Here is an 18,534-nt window from a genome sequence, read left to right on the forward strand (position 1 = left end):
GCTGGTGGTCTTTTTCAGACACTGCGGCTCCCCTCAGCTCTAAGCTACTCATTTCTGGTGGGAGGAGACAGTGTCCAGGGGAGGAGACGGGATCCCTGCCATCCCCTGCCATCATTGTCACAAGTCTTCTTTGTCTGCTGGTCCTGAGGCCCGCCCGAACAATGGCCCTGTTCATCTCTAATCCAGATGTATATTTTTTTTCTCATATGGAGCGGGGAGAGGAAGGGAGCACCAATAGAGATCACAAGGTCCAGGCTGACTGACGTCTACTCCATGCTCAGGAGCCAAGAACGACCTGGGGGCTGGCAGGAGGAAGGACGCTGCAGGCTGAGCCTGACCTCCTCCACAGACAGGTGCCTGGGGCTGGAGGGAGGGGCCTGGGGAGAGGAGCAGGTGAGCATCTTCCTCAGTGGTCAGCGAAGCACTGACCCAGCTTCCTTCTTTCACAGAGAGTATCTCATTTATCTGCAGATGACTGCAGGGAAGGAATCTGGCTGAGCAAACCTCTGTTCTCATTTTCCACTTGAGATAACCAGGACAGAGAAGAGGTGAACTCAGCTGGGGGTTGGGGTTCTGATACTAGGAGACAATGTTGAGGGGATGGAAAGGGTGACAACAGGCCCAGGACACACGTGCCTGCCAGGGTCCTGATGTGTGCTGGAAAGGGTCAGATGTCCTAATATACAGACATTGGAGCACCTCTGGGTACACACGATTCAAAGACTACTCCCAGAGAGAAGCCTTGGGGAGAAACATGAAGGAGTCCCCTCACCTCAATCCCAGCCCCAGGCCAGACTCCTGATGTTGAGGCAACAGAGGAAGCCTCATATTCTAAGCAGGACTCCAGGGCAGCTGGTGGCTCCTACCTGCCTGAGGCCACAGAAGGCAGCCCTGAGAGGCTGGTATGCTGGCTGCAGGGCCTTGCTGGCTTAGCAGAGCAAAGAGGAGGGCAAGGAGGCCTCCCAGTTAAAGAGGCTCTGAAGAAGAACCCTCACCGTCACCTGCTCTCTCTGCCCCATAGCTGAATTTTCAGTTTAGCATGGGAACCCTCCCTACCAGGGCAATGAAATCTTAAACAGAGACCCAAATATACAAACAGGTCAATTCAAAGCTGCAGAGGTGAAGGCTCAAAGTGCCACCACCTGCTGTCTCCCTGGGCCCCTCCTGGCTCCCACCTGTGTCCTGAAGGCACCTTGCCAGAACCTGAGGCTCTGAGTTTGAGAATCACTGCTCTGGGCAGTAAGCATTCCAGGTAACACACTGAGATAGGAACTGCCTATCCTGAGAGTGTCTGTCCTTGGAATAGCTAAGCATACTGGCATGGCACAGCGACTGTTTACCTACAATGGATCAAGAATAAAGTCAAGTGGTACTGAGCAAAGAACGCCAGCCTGGAAGGCTGAGCCAGAATTCAGCAGTTAGTAGTCGCATTATCTTCAGCATATCATAGAACCTTCCTGGGCCTCAGTTTCTTTATCTATAACCCTGGGATAATAATTCTGACCCCGCAGAGTCATTTCAAGCACAGGAACTGACACAGCAGACCTCAGCAAACATTAGCTGGACCTGAAAGAATCTGTGATAACTGGTGCCTCAGGTTCAACATCCATCCCTCTGGGCTAAAGCTGGATTCATCACAATGCTGGCTACAAAGAAACTGTTAAAGAGATGCTTGTCTGTTCCCTCTTCAAAAACCTTGATAAGAAAGCACAAGGCTCGCTTCTTGATTGGTTTGTGCCTCTTAACACATTCTAAGGAACACACCAGCATGAATGAGTTGCGTCTCTGAGGTCACGACCTATTATTCAGCAACACTACTGAGAAAAAGTCTCATGCAGACAGAACGGTCTAGAGCGTAAGACCTGTATGACTCAGACCACAGGCAGGCTGCAGGCTGATCAGGCCAGAGTGTGAGGAACGTCACCTCCCTTGCTCCGGGAGCCATACTTCTTTTAATGCTGCCAAATGTCAGGTTACCTTTTCTATCAGCTATGCCGCTGATAACCACACTGCTCTTTTGTAAACCAAAGTCCTGCTCCCCTAGAAAAGCTTTTGACAAGTGCTTCTACACCTCAAACTTGTCTAGCTGCTTTTTGGACCCACAAGTAGGGTGCAGAAGTGCATTCTAGCTAAATTTCCTGTGAGAGTGCCCACCCATTCTAGCCTTCACAGGTCTTTTCGGACCTGATTCTGCACCCTTAAGTATTAACTACCTCTCCTTGCTTCCTGCCATCCACAAATGACACGTGGTTCAAGCTGTTGATGAGAACGGTGGGCAAGGCAGAGCCTGGCACTATCGCATACAATCTCCCTCCAAACTGAGGTGGCCCATTCCACAAAGCACCAAGCACTAATCCCTTTAATAGCACCAAGCTCAAGGGGCTCCACCTGAACCCCGAGGGAATCATGAAAGATGTCTTACTGAAGTCCACATCTATAAACAAGCTAAATGCCCATGATTGAGAGACTGGCCAAATAAAAAGCAATTTATCTGCGCAACAAAATTCCACACAACTGTTTAAAAACATGCTAGATTTAGTTGTTCTGAGATAAACATGTTTTTTTTCCTTAACATCACCAAACAATATTCTATTCTTTGCAGCCATAGAATCCTTCCACAGGCATGGAACTGTACGCATTCTGTGCAAATGCATAGAAAAGTCCGGGATGACATGCTAAACTGATGTTTACCGTTCAGGTGGTAATCAAGTATAGCCTTGTCTATGTTTTAATTTATATGAGAATGCATTCCTTTATTACACGATTAAAATATAATTTTAAATAGTCCAGGTATATGACACCTACGGATTTCCATACCTTACCAGTTTAATAATGGTTTCCAAAGGCAGAATGAGGTTAGTTTGAAATAACTTGTGTTTAATAAACACTATCCTCTTTTCCTGTCTGGATGCTTATAGGTCTCTTTCACAATGTGTTCAAGAATCTTCCTTTCCCTTTAGAAAATCTTGTTCTCCAAGATCACTAGAACTGGTGAGCTCTCCGCCCTGAGACAAAATTCATCCAGACTCAAAAGTATGATAATGACGTGGTCGAGGTAAGCAGCTGAGCATGAGGAGAGGCCACTTAGACCCTCCGGAATGATGAGGTCCAGGCAGCCCCGGAGGCGCTGAAGTGGGAGGCAGAATGATCCCAGCCATGTTTCCGGGCTTTACAAAGAGCATGTTCTGGAAGCAAGACAGTTAAGAATGACCCTCCAGAGACATCTGGACAGAAGAAATGCAAAGCGAAGGCACCGGCACCCTCCACACCGTGCTGGGAATGGGAATTAAACATTCAGTGGGTCACCTGCCCTGAGGCACAGATTAACACTGAAATAAGCAAGCCTTAGACATCTCTTTCAATCAAACACATGCCTGAGAGGTGTCAGACATTTCCTGACACTGATGCTCAAGGTCCCAGATACCCCTGCACCTCTCGGAAGCAGCCCAGGGTAGAGAGTTGGGCAGTGCCAGATGGACAGACAAGCTTACCTATCACCTCAATCATTCAGGAATGAGGTGGGGCTTTTCGTTTGGTTTAAGTCACTGCCGAAGTCTCCATGATGAAGAATGTTGCTGAGCCAGGAATTTGATGTGTAGTGGTGCCACGGAGAAGGAAGGCCCGGGAAGAGGAGTCATGGGGAAGAGGACCCCCTGGGGAAGGGGGCAGGAGCCTTGGAACGGCCACTGGTTTGGAGCCTGTCTCCAAGTTACTGTTTCATCAATGAAATGCTCACCCATTTGGCTATGAGTGCTCTCAGTTTTACTTAACCCCTGACCTCTGCCTTTTAGATCAAAATTCTCCATGGGCTAAACCTTGACCCTTGATCTCTTACAAAAGAGGATGGAGGAGGGAGTGCTCTTTGTGGCTGATGGCATCCCACCATCCCTGCACAGAGGGCAAGGCTGTGGTTTGTTTACATGATCAATGATCCTGCTGGGCTACATCTGCCTCTCTCAGGAGTCCAGGGGTCAAGAATACACCTGGCCCTTCTCAGTGCAGAGGCTTAGGAAACATATCTTGCTGACTTAAATGAATAAGGTGGGGAGTGGAGGCAGGAGAGAGGGGATAACATTCAATGTGTACAATGCGATGTGCACCAGGCTCTAGGCTACTGTCCATTTGCTATGAGTCATTAGGCATAAGCTTACAAATTCTAGATGTCAGTGTAAAATTAAAGGTTAATCTGTTAAGATCCCTTCTAACTCTAAGAAGGTAGGAGGGATGTAGAAAAAGGGAGACGAGAGCTCCATAGCAGTTCTATGTACACTTTTCTAGATCTGACATGATCTGGTTGTCAAAACGAATTTCCTAATGTTTAAATAAAGACTCCGTGGCTGCCATTTGACCCCATAATCCCTGTAATTCCCTAAAACAGAAAGCGAACAGAGAGATGTCCGATAGCAGCCTTAGTGGGTTCATCTCTTTGGCCTATCTGGGAAGCCCTGCAGATCCCCTCTCTTAGCTGAACTGCCTCTCTCATTTGCAGGGGCTGCAGGATTAGCCCACGTGGATGGTACTGCTAGCAACTGCAACCCTCCCTTAGCCAGAAGCCTACTGAGCTCCCAGAGTAGGAAAAGGAAGAGGCCTGGGGGAAGACAGGAGTCAGGTGTGATTTCTGAGACAGGTGTGAGGTCTTCCAGCCACCATAGACTCTACAATCATATCACAGTGTACATACAAGCATTTTTAAATCTTTTCTGAAATATGGAGGGAAACTGGAAGGACAGATGGACAATGGATGTAATCTCTACTGTGAGGCCATAAACCTGTTCCTGTTTTCTAAATTATCACAGGAAAGCAGACACAACAAAACCAGGAAGGAAAGAAAGGACGGGCAGGACACAAACACCCTGCCTGTGATGTAGGATAGGTAATCACGGAAGTGCAGCAACCTTGGTGATCCTACAGTCAACACAATAAGCCTTGGAATTCATATTATAACTGAGCTCATTCAAGCAAAGCTGTCTTCAGTAGGGAACTTCCCATCTAGACAGCCTGTGCACTTTGATTTTTCCTGTCCTCAAACTGACCCCTGCTCATTCTAATAGTAAAAAACACACTCCTGGGTGGAGATTTAAGATGCTGATAAGACATGCGCCGAATGAACAAGCATGTACAGCTAGTACTCATGTGCACCCAGAGGACCACCCGAAACATGCTTCCTAGTAACAGCTCTTCCCACCTCCTTATGAATAATCACGTAAAACTCCCATAAAGGGAGTTTCTCCAGCAATAATCAACACTACCTCATTCTTATGAGCAGCCCACCCTAAATTCTCTCTCTCTCTCAAGGTGTACTGTCTGCTCTGCACTGAACTTTCAAAATATTCTTTTTCCTTTGCAATAAACTCCTCAATGCTGCACTGCATCTCTTGTTTAAATTCTTTTAAACTAAGAAGACAAGAACCAAGGTCTCAAAACAGCTATCAACATCTGGCTCACCGGGACTCAGGGCTGGCTATTCATTCACCAGAGAGCTAAAGGACCCCCACCAAGTATTCCCAGCTTTTGAGTCCAGATTAGCAGGCCAGTGTTCGCTCCCTCCTTGGCTTTAACGTTTATTTAGATGGGGGCTCCAAGGGAGGGTCAGACCTTCCTAGAACAAAGCTTCTGACTTCTGCCCAGACATGCTGCCTTTCCCAAAATTGCTGCAGAAAGTCCCACATCACAGGGTTCCAGCAACATCCTACCTTCATCCCAAAGGACTGCATCCGGGTAGCCACCTCTCTCCCAATCCTGCCCAGGCCCAGAATTCCCAGGGTCTTTCCATTCAGCTCTGTTCCCATGAACTGCAACCAAACAGGCAAAAGGAAAGAAGCTGAAGTCAGCAACATGAGTGGACCCTGGGCCCTGAGCCCAGGTGGGGCGAGTCAAGGCCGCTGCTCACCTTCTTCCGCTCCCATTTGCCATCCTTCATCGAAGCCGTTGCCTGGGGAATCTGCCTGCAAGGATAGACACAGGTTCAGAGGGTCCACCTGGACTCCCGCCAGCCCAGGAAGGAGACACAACAACAGGTTTGCGCAGTCACTGCCCGTAACAGCCACTCCCCCAAGAACTGGGTCTGGGGGTTCAGATTCAGGAACACTGATGTAGGGTAAAGGGAAAACAGAAGAGAGAAACCCTTGGCAAGATCTGACTTAGAAAGCCTGGGATTTCTGTGACCAGCCAGGCGTCTGGGAGGAGGTACGGATTCCACCTCAGCCACTGAGGCATCAATCAGAATGAGTTTTTTCCTTTAAGCGATTGCCAATCCTCCGGGGTCTGTAGGGATAACTGAGTGGGGTACTGGGCAACTCTGATGACATCGAGTACTCCAGAAGCTTAAGGAATTATTTTCATCTTCCAATCTCATCCAGCACCATAACCTATGACGTCTTCTATTATTATGAAGAGGACACCTAATGACCTATGCTTCCTTGAGAGTTTCTTAACTCCGAGGGCCTTAGACGAGTCTGGAGTGGGTGGGTGGATGCCAAAGCTTAGACACTTCTATTCTGTCCTGAACGTGTGGTCCCAACATTTTTAAACATCCACACCACTTTCCTGTCCCACCACCACCAAAACACATACACACACACACACACACACACACACACACATGCTTCACAGCCTGTCTCCTCCTATTAGTTCAGATGGAAGTCTGTGTTTTCTGGAGGAGACAGAGGAAGTGGCAATTAGGGCAACGTTAGAGGTGAAAGGGCGATATGTGTCCTGTGGGCATGGGTCATCAACACATCTCTGGAGGCCAACAAGGAAGAAATGAGGAACAATGTTTAAGGAGCACTTTCTCTATTTTAGACATCCTAAAATAAATGTTTAGACACACATTAACTCCTCTAATATTCACAGCTGCACGGAGGGAGGCACTGGGCGTTAAACAACTCACCCCAGATCACCCAACTGGAGGCACTTGAACAGATTCAAAGCCAGCAAAGTCAAGCCCAGCACGGCCAGCCTCCTGAGTACTTAAATGTAGGCCTTTAACCTCCTGCCAAAAACCTCGGAGTGAGCGAGCATGCGAAAAGAGAAATCTCAAGACGCTACTTCTGTGCTTTCACTTCACTAACTTCTAACACAAAAACATTCTCTCAGCTCTACACATCACTAGGACATCGATCTCCCTCTGAGGGTAAGGCTGAAGGTGGAGTCTGTCCTCCTCAACCACAGAGGCGCACCATCTTATGGGTAAACTCAGAAGAACTTCAGTACCAAGCCACATGGGGGACAAGCTGCATTCACCTCACTGCTCTGACCCACCAGGCGGGTAATAAGGACAGGGACTTGCCTTGAGGAACTGTTCACTTCTTGGGAAAGCTTGCCTGATAAAATGCCTTTGACCTAGTGAGACAGAGCCCCTGCCTGGCCCCTCTCTCCTCTCCCTCACATTCTGTTTTCTTCCCACCACACTCCACAGTGCTATCTAAGATGGATGCACGCGACACCACAGAACACGAGAAGTCCCTAAACCCTTTCTCTGGCTGCTGCCCCCAGCTGATCATGGAGCCTCTCCAGGTTTCAACACTTTGGAATCCTTATCAGGCCAGACTGGAGAGGACTCTAATGTGGACGAGGGGCCTCACAACAATTAAATGGTTGCTGGCCTGACTTACTAGAGGAAGAGACGGTAAAGCAGGCAAAAATGGTGAAACCTACATTTGTTGATTCTCTCCTTCCTTCTTTTCTGTGTGCTGTTCTTCTGCACCTCAGGAGCCTCCTCCATCAGCTCAAAGTCCCCACTGTGGGGCCCGGCCACGCCTGCTCTCCACCCACATTGCCCAACCCTGTACGGTCTACATATAGCATCCACTCTCTCCTACAGTCCCCTCTGCTAGGAACAGCCTGATGAAACGAACGTATTCCTTCCCAATAGGGTGTGCGCATTTCCTAGTTTTGATGCATCTTTGATGAGTGAGGGCATGGGAAGCCGTTGACAATGGGGAGCTTCTTTTAAACCACAGCGCTTCACCGATTCCTTTAAACAAAGCTCGTCCTGGAAAAGGAGGGAAAGTATTGCTGGCTCCCAATCCTTTCCTTCCAACTCCAGAAAAAAAGTGAGGTAATTAATTAGAAAGCCACATTGAGATCTTTTCCCTTACTCAAAAAAAAAAAAAAAATCACTGAAGGTAATCAGTGAAACCAGGGCACCAGGCTTCTATACTTCTCCAGGGGGAGAGACGCTCAGCCTAGATGTTCTGGCAGAACCAGGCTGCCAGCTTGGGAGCCCCTTCTAGGCTGAGACCCTACTGCTGTGTAAGCTATCCCTGTTTCTCCTTTCCCTGCACTGCCTCCCTTCACCTACCAGTGAATATCAGTGAATACCAGACAGCTCAGATGGAAACTGTGGGGGAGTTAGAGCAGAGGTAAACTCCTCCAGATCCTCCTCCAGCAGGAGGGAAAGCAGGTCTTGCCGTGGGAAGGGTAATTTCTTGGTCCCGGAAAGTTTCAGGACCAGGGAGAGAAAAAAGGAGTGCTTGATGCCTATGTCCCCTGGTGGTGGGAATCCATGGAGCTTCAAAGGGACCTAGAATAGCTTCCTCCCCTCTTTAGTGGGAGGCTGGTTCTTCCCCTTGACCACATAAATGCTTGAATTGCCCGTTCAACAGAAGTGCTCCATGCAATCAGTTTTGCCAAATTACTAAACGACATACTGAGACTCAAGTACATTCTGTGCCATATCCATTTGATTTCTAGGCTGCCCCATCCACTCAAGAGGCCTGGGACTCCTGCTAGAAGAGCAAGAGTCTTGCCCATTTGAGTTCCATTGTGTTATGAACCCACAGGAACACACAGGGACCCTGAAGCAGGTTCTTATTCCAGTCTATGACAATACAGATTTGTAAGGGCAGTGGCAGAGATAAGCCCTGAGGGCCAGGGGAATCAGAGAGGGACATGGTCTAGCTGGGGAAGCCAGAGAGCTTCTTGGATAAATTAACACTGAAGCTTAATCTTGAAAAGTAAGCAGAGGGTACCTAGAAGTTGTCCATACCCTGCTGCCTGGAGCATCCTTCCTTGTTATCTCCAGGCAGCAGGGTACGGAGAACATTTGCAAGAGTTGGAGGCTAGAGAAGGCAGAGTGTCTGCCGCGTGGAGAATAGAACACGAGTAAAGAGAAGTGCACCTTTGTGCACTAGGGAACCTGTGTAATGAATGTTGAATAGAGGACCTCATGGTCTTAAAGGTTCTTTGCAGTCTGCATGTCACCTTCTCAGCAGTCCGCATGTCGCTGAGATGAAATGTTTCTAAGTTTTTCTGGGTCCGTTTGCTTGGCAAATGGTAATAATTGGCAGATCGGAGAGACTAGCTTTGCTGAGAAGTCAGGGACTTACCTGGCCAGACACATGATCATCCCACAAGTGAGTTCTGCGGCACTGAGGCTGTTCCCATTGGGGGTGCTAAAAATAAAAAAAAGGGGGACATCAATAGGCACAGACCCAGTATTCCCACTCCTGCCCCAAGAGAAAGCCTTGAGTGCAGGCTGTGCTCGTTCTCTCCTGCTTCATGAGCTGACCACGCCACTGTCCAGAGCTCTCTGATGTACTCTTGCCCTAAGCAAAGGGCTGGAAAGAAACCCCCTTTCCCTGGGTTTATGTTTCCCTGCAGAGGGACCTCCATTAGAGAAACATATCTGGCTTCTCTCTACCCAAACACTCACTTCTCCCAAGGCAGAGAAGTGTCTTATATGATCAGATTTGCGTGTGGTTCAGCCCTTTTCTTTCTCCTATTTCAGGATTTACTTGCCTCCAGAAAGCACAAATTCCCTGCTGCTCTTACCATTGATCTTACCAAGGCCGAGTCTCTCAAATTCAGGGCTCAGCCCATTGCCTGCATATCTTCATCAAGTTACCCAACCTTTTTTTTTTTTTTTTTTTTTGGACAGGGCCTCGCTCTGTCACCCAGGCTGGAGTGCACTGGCATGATCACAGCTCACTGCAGTCTTGACTTCCCAGGGCTCAAGCGATCCTTCCAGCTCAGCCTTCTTAGTAGCTGAGACTACAGGCTGGTGCCAACATACCTAGCTATTTTTTTTTTTTTTTTTGTATTTTTGTAGAGATGGGGGCGGGTCTCACTTTGTTGCCCAGGCTGGGTTTCGAACTTCTGGGCCCAAGTGATCCTCCCACCTTGGCCTTCCAAAGTACTGGGATTACAGGTGTGAGCCCCCACACCCAGCCCCACCCTAGCTTTTATTAGTAATCTCCGCCTGTCTGACTACTCTTTCTATCTCTCTACAAGTTCTGAACTGAGAAAGCCTCCTCATACCCTAAGTCACAGGGCAGTGCAGACTCTGCCCATTTTATAGAAAAAAGAATAGAGGTGGCAACCCACAAAACTATTTTTCTTTTCTCAAAGGCTTTTTAAGTTTTTGAAAGAATTTCATATACGTGTTCACCCTGATTATTCCCCTACTGAGTCTGTCTTTTTCATCTCTGGAACGAAGGTTAATAAGGTTACAAGAAGAAAAAGTCAGGAGATCCTGTATAAGATAAAGGGACTCTCAGAGTCATCTGTCTGCAAAACCACCTGGTTTCTCATCCTCCCACAGCAGACAGGCTGTATGGGGGAGCAAGCAGAGGCGCAGAGGCTGGGGCCTGGCTGCCTCTGGGTCCAAGGCAAGAATGTGGGATGGGTTACCGTTTAACATTTCTACTGTTGAATATTGACCTCAGTCAGGTGACCAATTAACCTCTGCCCTACAGGGGGAAGTGCAGCGCAGGGGAGGGGAAAGGTCTTAAGGACAATGAAGTCCACAGGAGAAGAGAAAAGTCTTAAGGACGAAGAAGCCTGCGGATGGCCTTGCCATACCATCTAAGTGACAGAACAGGTACAGTACAGCACTGGCGTGCTGATGACCTCTGCCCCTTGCTTTTGCTGAAACAGCTTTAAAGGGGACCCTTCTCCTCTTGCCCTAGAGCACTGAAAGAGAAACTAGTGTCTTAGCTCCAGAAGGTGGCAGGGAAGTGGAGAGGACAAGGATTCTAGTCACTAGTCTACTAGCAAAGGTTGTGCCTCTGTACAAGCACAGTAAAGTAGAGCTGACAAAAACCTGCCACAAACAGCATTAATAGAGGCAGGGGGGGCTGGATGGGAGCAGGAAATGCAGATAAATTCACTGACCTTCCGATTCCTGAACCAGGTCGCAGAGGTGCAAGCACTGCGCATGGAGTGGGTCCGTGAAACATTTTGAGATTACGCAGGGACTCTCAATTTCAAAAACTCTGGAAGCCCCTGATGGTATTAGTGACGTAGTGGTGAGCACAGCTGCCTTCCAAAAACCTTGGAATCACTATGCTGTGTGTGTTGACCATGCAGGCTCCAGACCAGGCATCCTCCTGGAAGCCCTTCCAATGGACTCAGCTTTCTCTCAAGTGAGTTTTTTCTCCCGTGGTGCGGTCAGTCTCCTCACTCACCACCGCTCCCCGCCCCCGCAGCTTCCATGACTTACTTCATAACCAAGACGCCCTTCCTTGTTGCAGCCTCCAGATCCACATTGTCCACACCTGTGCCAGCCCTGCCCACCACCTGGAGTTTCTCAGCTGCGTTGATGACATCAGCGGTCACCTTGGTGGCAGAGCGAACAATAAGGCCTTCACAGTCCTGAAGCAGAAGAAACATGTGGGTCCAGAAAGTCATTCTGTGAGAACTCCTAAAACCTCAGGCACATCATTGCTTACTCCTGAGTAAGAGATGCATTCCCAGAACCTTAGGAAGTCACTGATGACTGCCAGCTCATAGACATCTTTGGTATACTCACTAGGGAAATGTGGGCTAGGACTCATGCTGATTTTTACTTAGAGTGGAGGAGACTGTGCCTCTAACACACCAAGTGCTTTGTTTGGCATGCTCAGGAAAGGGCAGCGTTGGCCCATGGGCTCTGGGCACCTGGCTCATCTCTCTAGACAGCACCGTGATGCCTGTAGCCTGGATGTCCATCAGACACATGCTGGAAGTCAGGGGCCATTTCCTGTGCCTCTCCGTATACCATATCATTCCTGCATACTGCTTGCTCAAAATGGGGGTTCCTATAAGCTGACTGATTTTGACATATCCAAAGAAAGAAAGGCAATGTCATCAGTGCACACATCTGATAGGTTCTGCCATTGGTCAGGCCTGGGTTCATATCCAAGGTCCCTGCCTTCCCAGCTATGAATCAGCTTCGGCCTCCTCAAGTGTGTGAGGAGGAAGCAAGAGAGAACAGGCACAGCACCTAGCACAGTATCTGGCCGTGCTTAATGAACATCACTGCTTCCATTAGACACTGAGCTACTGAAGGGCAGAGGTGGGATCAAATTCTACCTTGTAAGTCCCTGTCTCTGACACAGGGAAGGCACTCAATAAATGTTGGTTGGCTGAATGAGTAAATAATGAATGAAATGAAATGTTGAAAGAAAAACATTTCCTAAAAAAGAGACCAAAGGAAGAGGGGCAGGGGAAGAAGGAGAGCAATTAAATTCATCTAGGCTTGCTCAGACACTCAGGCAATATCAGACTAAAAATATACATATGCAAAAAATAAGACACTGAATTCATCACAGCCACCATACGTGAGCAAAGTTAGATCCCCAAGACCATCTTCCTTATGTTCACCCAGAATCCTGTGGTATGTGGTTCCTTCCAGAATAAGAATATTCTTGCTCAAACACAGAAGGAGAATCCCTAGGAAACGGAGCAGGTGAGCAAGTCCACACTCTGTCCCAAAGTGGCAGACCCCAGGCCGGTGAGAAAGCAGCAAGTGTACTTGCAAAAGCACCAAGCTAGGAATCAGGAAAACAGAGTTCTAATCCTAAGTCTGCCAACAATGAGTGGCTCACTGTGGTAATTCACCTCCTTCTATACCCCTACTCTCTATCTGTAAAATAAAAGAAATGGCTCCTCAGATCCATTTTCCCCATAGAGCTCTCAGCTGGATCCCATGAAAACCTTCTTTTCCCTTCATTCCCACTGCATGGATTCTGGAGACAGGGAAAGGCCATGAGAAGTTGGCTCCTAGGGTAAGGGCCCACATTGTGTTTGTCGTGCAGAAGCCTAGAGCACAGGAGCAAATATGGACACAGTAAATGTAAGGAGAGCAGTGGGTAATTTTATCTCCACTGAGAAGAGAAGAGGAATGATGCTTAGGTCGCTGCATAGAATATTTAAGCCTTAAGAGCTTCTAAATACCGGAATAATTGTTCAAGGGCCATAGTAGAACGATTCCTCCGAGGTGTTTATGCATCGCGTATCCTCACTGCTTGGGGGCTATGCCTACCAGCAGAGAGAAACATGCAGGCTGCCTGGAAGACACTCCAAGCCCTTTTATGTCTGAGGTTCTGAAGTAGAACCTCAGAGTGGGAGATTCGAAGAAATGTTCCCCAGCATCTGGTCCAACCCCACTGTACAGCAGAAACACTGAAGCCCAACAGAGTTAAGCCCGCCCACTTCCCCTTCCCCTCCTCTGTACTTCTCTTTCTTCATTTTATTGGATGCCTGCCATGTATGTATCTGGCATTATGCTAAACTGATGATGACCTAGGTTTATACAAGTCACACGGGCACCCAGGGCTTAGAGGAAGCAAACAGAAGCCACCTCAGTGCTGACTGCCCCAATGCTGAGGCCAACACCAGGTGAGCACCTGGAGGTACTCTGATTTCCCCCGATAGCAGCCTAGTTAAGTATCAGCCAAGCCAGGCAGAAAACGGGATACTGACATCTTTTTCACATTCAGGTCCACCACACAGGCTCCAAAGAAAAGGATTTCCCTGCCTGGACACACTTTACTGACTTTTCAAGGCACAATAAAGTTATCTTTCAGGAAACATTTGCCAACGACCCTGAACTAACTGTCACTGCCCCTACACCCCGCCATTTTTGTTGTGATCACCAATATAATATGTTTCATATCAGTTGTCCTCTCTTAGACCTGCAGTTTGGTCTCCTTAGTTATATTGTCTATGCCTAATGCAGGGATTTTGTATTAAAACTTTATCTACTCTATACCATATATCCATAGTACCAGCCTCACCAGCACATAAACCATTTATCGAGCCCCTGCTGGGTACCAGGCATTACACCAGTTGCTTTACATTATTCTCTCCACAACTCCAAGGAGAAGGGGTATAATTATCCCCACTTTCCAGATGAAGAAACAGAGGCTTTGAGAGGTAATCTGCCCAAGGTCACTCTTACAGATCAAAAACCAGCCAAGAACTGGAAAGTCATTGCCACTGGCTAACTCTGAGTCTGTAACTGAAGAAGAGTGGGTGGACCTGCCAAGATGTCAAGAAGATAAGGCCAGAGCCAAGGCAATGGCCAGTTAGGTGCAAAAACCAAACCATAAAATCCGTTGGAGAGATTTACTAGTAACAATAGCTACCATTTTTTGAGCAAGTACTTTACGTCCAGCACTGTGCTTCACAACAATCCTAGGACAGACGGTACAATTATCCCTATAGTACAGACAAGCAAATTGACAAAGACTTTAGAGAACTTGCTGAAGTCATATAGCTAGCATATGGCAGAAGCTGGAATCAAGTCCAAATCTGTTGAGTACCAAAGTCCAAGTTCCAACTACCTTCCAAAAACAGCATTGAGACACCTAAACCAGGAGAGACACTGCCAGAAATCATGTGGCTTCTCCAAGATGGCGGAAGCTCCCTAACAAAGGTCCCTGGATCTTCTGGTGACCTGCTCCTCCCAGCTAGCCTGCCTACCGAGGGATAACAGAAATAGGCACAAATGCCTCTGTCGAGAAGAGCAAGTTGCCTGTGGCCTGTAGGCAAGCTCACAGTTGGTACTTCACAATGAAGTGTTTTATACACTTCCATTGAATAAATGAATTCAGTGACGAGAGGCCCATAGAAATCACCCTCATCAGTCCCCCATCCTCACACCTTCACCCTCCTTCCCAAATAACTTTAACACTTCACATGCCTGAATATCGCCGCTCAGAAATCCCTTCCTTTGACTGCGATAAGGAAGCATAAGTTCTATTTCCAAGAGTGCTCAAGGATTTTCAAAAATCTTATTAAAAGAAGTTGAAAAAAAGCAGGAAAAACATGTTCAGAAATTGACAAATCAGTCAACAGAACTAAACAGACACTAGACAGAATATGTGAGAATTTAGAAAATAAAAAGTAGAACTCAAAGTGATGGGGAAAGGAAGAACTAAACAAGAAATAGTGTTATGAAAATTCAGGAAGAAAAATAATAGATGGCTACCTCACTTCAGATTTTTAAAAATCCAGATGAATTAAAGAATTTTTTAAAATACAAGCATTAGAAGAAAATGTCAGGGGATATTTTTATGACTGGGATTGGGAAAACCTTTCATAAACAAGGCACAAATCCCAGAAACACTGGAAGAAAATATTGACAAATTCAGTTACATTCAAATTTTAAACTTCTGCATGGAAAAAGATCCCATAAACAAAGGCAAGTAGTGGTCCTGATACGCGGAGAAAACGCCTTTCACCATATGTAACAGAACAAGGATTCATTGCCAAAAGTGAAGGAATTCCTACAAATCAACTTCTTCTTCTTCTTCTTTTTTTTTTTTTTGAGACAGAGTTTCGCTCTTATTGCCCAGGCTGGAGTGCAATGGTGCGATGTCGGCTCACTGCAACCTCCACCTCCCAAGTTCAAGCGATTCTCCTGCCTCAGCCTCCCGGGTAGTTAGGATTATAGGCATGCGCCACAAATCAACTTTTTTAAAGGATAAAGAACACAATAAAAAAATAGGTAAATATATAAATAGGCAATGCACAGAAGAACTACAAAGTGGTCACTCGTTTCACTAGTTTACAGATTCCTCAACACTAGATATCAAGGTAATATAAATTTTTAAATGTGATATTTTCGGGCATCATTTTGGCAAAAAGAAAATGAATAATATTCGACATTGGTGAGCATGGAGGGAAACAGGAGTGTACACTGCACGGCCTTTTTGGAGGGCAACTGGACAGTGAGTGGGTATGCACATTCTTAATGGGCATTTCTTTGCAGCCAGCAATGACACCTTAGATAATTGGTAACACACTGAGGAAACACAACCTCCTTTCAAGTGGTGAGCCAGGACCAAAAGTCAAAGTGCAACTGACAAGAAGCAGGCATGGAGCAAGAGGAGAAGGGACCACCCAGAGTCATCTATCTTATCATCTTTGTCTCTTTAGCATCAAGTTCTGGAGCCCACATCTCAGGCCCAGTCCTGCTCCAGAGGCTCTACCCAATCATTCCGTTGGGCCTTAAGGGTCCAGCCTTCTTCAATGCTCTCTCCAAAGCTGCCACAATGCTCCTCAAACCTTGCAAACCTACTCCCCACAGACAACACTAGCTGGAGAGCATGCAGACTCCTCAAAGTCCACCCGCTCTTGTAGCCCCTGAACAAGCACAGAAACAGCACTATTTTTCCTTTCATGAGCACAGCCTCTCTGGGTGGATCTCCCTTGTGAAGATTTACGCTGTAGTCTCTGGACTTTTCCCTCAAACCAGCTTTCTTTGGTGCCAGGGAATCTAAGAGTCCCCAGTCAGACTCCTACAGATGAGCATCAGGTCTCACCTGTCCCAAGGGCAGAAACTGTCACTCAGGAGACCTTGGTCCCACATTAGAACCAGATATCCCACACCAGTCAGAGTTAATGAGCTCCCAAGGCCTCTTACAACCTCAACTACCCACTCTATCCACTCATTCAATCAGCACATATTCACAGACAGCCTGAATCCAACCTACCTCCTGCTGAACCCTCAAACCCCCTGCACCCAGGCCCCTTCCCTCCTCAGGCCACAACTCACCCCCAAGCTGCCTGCTCCTGTCCTCTACTTATGCAAACTGCAGCCCTAACCAAATGCACACATCCGCTCACATCCTCTGCAGTTTGCGATTAAAACTTCTCCAGCGCCCAGAGATCCTTCCTCCTCTTTGTCGTTCCCTGGGTGAGGAAGCAAGTCTCTCTCTACACAGCACCAAATTCTGATGTTCACTGCCCTCTGCGTGTGGCTTCTGTGTCTGCACTGTGGCTGGAACAGTCACTTCCCACACTTCCTACAGGTCCTCCCACTCCCCTGTCCTTAGCTGCTGTTCAACGAGAAAACTGCTTGATTTATGGCTGTTCCAGACAAACTGCTAACTCAGCAGTGGGAACCCATTCCCATTCCTCAAGTTCACACATGCTTCCTTTCCCAAGAGGACAAGCTTGGCCTAGGAGGTAATTCTAGCACGGCTGTGCCTCCGACGTAAATCACAGGACAAGACAATGAAACTATCCAGGTCATGTTCCCCAGCTATAGGGGAGGCAGGTCTACCCTGTTCTGCACAAGATGTGTGATCCTGATTAATTTGGTGGTTATTTAACTTTTGCAAACTAAATCCTTGTGTAAAGTCTGGGAACTTGCTATTTTAAGGAGGCTTTGAAAAGAAATCTTGCATGGAAAGATTTACTCCCTTCTTAATCTTTCTTAAAGTTCTGATATGAAGATATGGATGTGCTTTAGTAAATTAAATATCATTACCAGTGTTTAGTTTAGTGGTCCTGACCAGCAATGCTACTTAATGAAACAGAAGAAAATACCAGAATGCATCATATGTAAAAAGAGTAAGTATTTCATAAAATTTGTGTGTGTCTGTGTGTACACATATGTATGAGTGTTTAAGTTATGACATAAAACAAATTTCTTATTGTGGGCCACAGTCAAAGTTTAAAAGCTATTGATACATGGTAATATTATTTAAATATTTTCCTGCATATTAGGTATATTTAAGATGTGAGTTCCAAACAAGATGCTTTATTATTTTAAGCCAACGTTTTCCAAACTTTTTCACTGAGACTCATTGTAAGAAACACATCTTTTTTGGTGGAGGGACAGGACAGGGTCTAGTTCTGTTGCCCAGGATGGACTGCATGGCGAGATCATGGCTCACTGCAGCCTCAGCCTCCTATGCTCAAGCGATCCTGCCACCAAAGCACCAGGTTGGGAAGAGTGACAGCAACCAGGGCCTCAGCCCTCCACCCTGCTCCCCAGTAGCTGAGGCTACAGGCTTGTGGCAGGTTGCTTAGCTAATGTTTGTATTTGTGTAGAGACAGGGTTTTGCCACGTTACGTTGTCTGATCTCAACCTCCTCGGTTCAAATGACCTGCCTCCTTTGGCCCCCACAAAGCATTGGGATTACAGGTGTGGGCCTCCATGCCCGGCCAAGAAACACATTTTTAAGTCGTAATTTCATACTCACATACCACACACATACAACTACACACATAATTGAAACAAAATTCATGAAAAAATACTTATGGCCTTACTATCTGCATTGCTGTCTGATATTTCCTACTTTGTTTTTTAAAATGCTAGTCATGACCCATTAAACTGAACTATGACTTGCTTCAAGTCTGAAAAGCACCACTGAAAGGGCAGGGAGGAATGATTATACTTCCTGACCAGGGGGTGAGTGAGAGGAGACTGCCTGCCCAGAATACAAGGCAGTGGGAACCAAGGCCAGGCCGGGTTCTAGCAATGGGGCCAAAGCTTCCTTCAGCATTAAAGAGATTTCAGTGGGGGAGGGCAGGAGA

At 47.1% G+C, this 18,534-nt stretch overlaps 1 protein-coding gene across 2 annotated transcripts in view; it reads right to left on the bottom strand.

The window, feature by feature from the left end:
• Positions 1-18,534, bottom strand: part of PHGDH (phosphoglycerate dehydrogenase) — a 30,289-nt gene that overhangs the window by 9,518 nt on the left and 2,237 nt on the right. The window contains exons 1-5 of one of the 2 annotated variants that reach the window (XM_005542147.4): positions 16,766-16,981; positions 11,444-11,595; positions 9,330-9,395; positions 5,891-5,945; positions 5,694-5,792 (exon numbers count right to left, since the gene is read on the bottom strand). In XM_005542147.4, coding sequence (XP_005542204.3) covers positions 5,694-5,792; positions 5,891-5,945; positions 9,330-9,395; positions 11,444-11,448 — 225 coding nt within the window. In that variant the 5' untranslated portion in view covers positions 11,449-11,595; positions 16,766-16,981. Of the gene's footprint in view, positions 1-5,693; positions 5,793-5,890; positions 5,946-9,329; positions 9,396-11,443; positions 11,596-16,765; positions 16,982-18,534 lie in introns of those variants that run through there. The other variant, XM_005542145.4, reaches the window with a different exon arrangement.

The sequence above is a fragment of the Macaca fascicularis genome, chromosome 1 (genome assembly GCF_037993035.2).
Source record: "Macaca fascicularis isolate 582-1 chromosome 1, T2T-MFA8v1.1".
Classification (NCBI taxonomy): domain Eukaryota; kingdom Metazoa; phylum Chordata; class Mammalia; order Primates; family Cercopithecidae; genus Macaca; species Macaca fascicularis.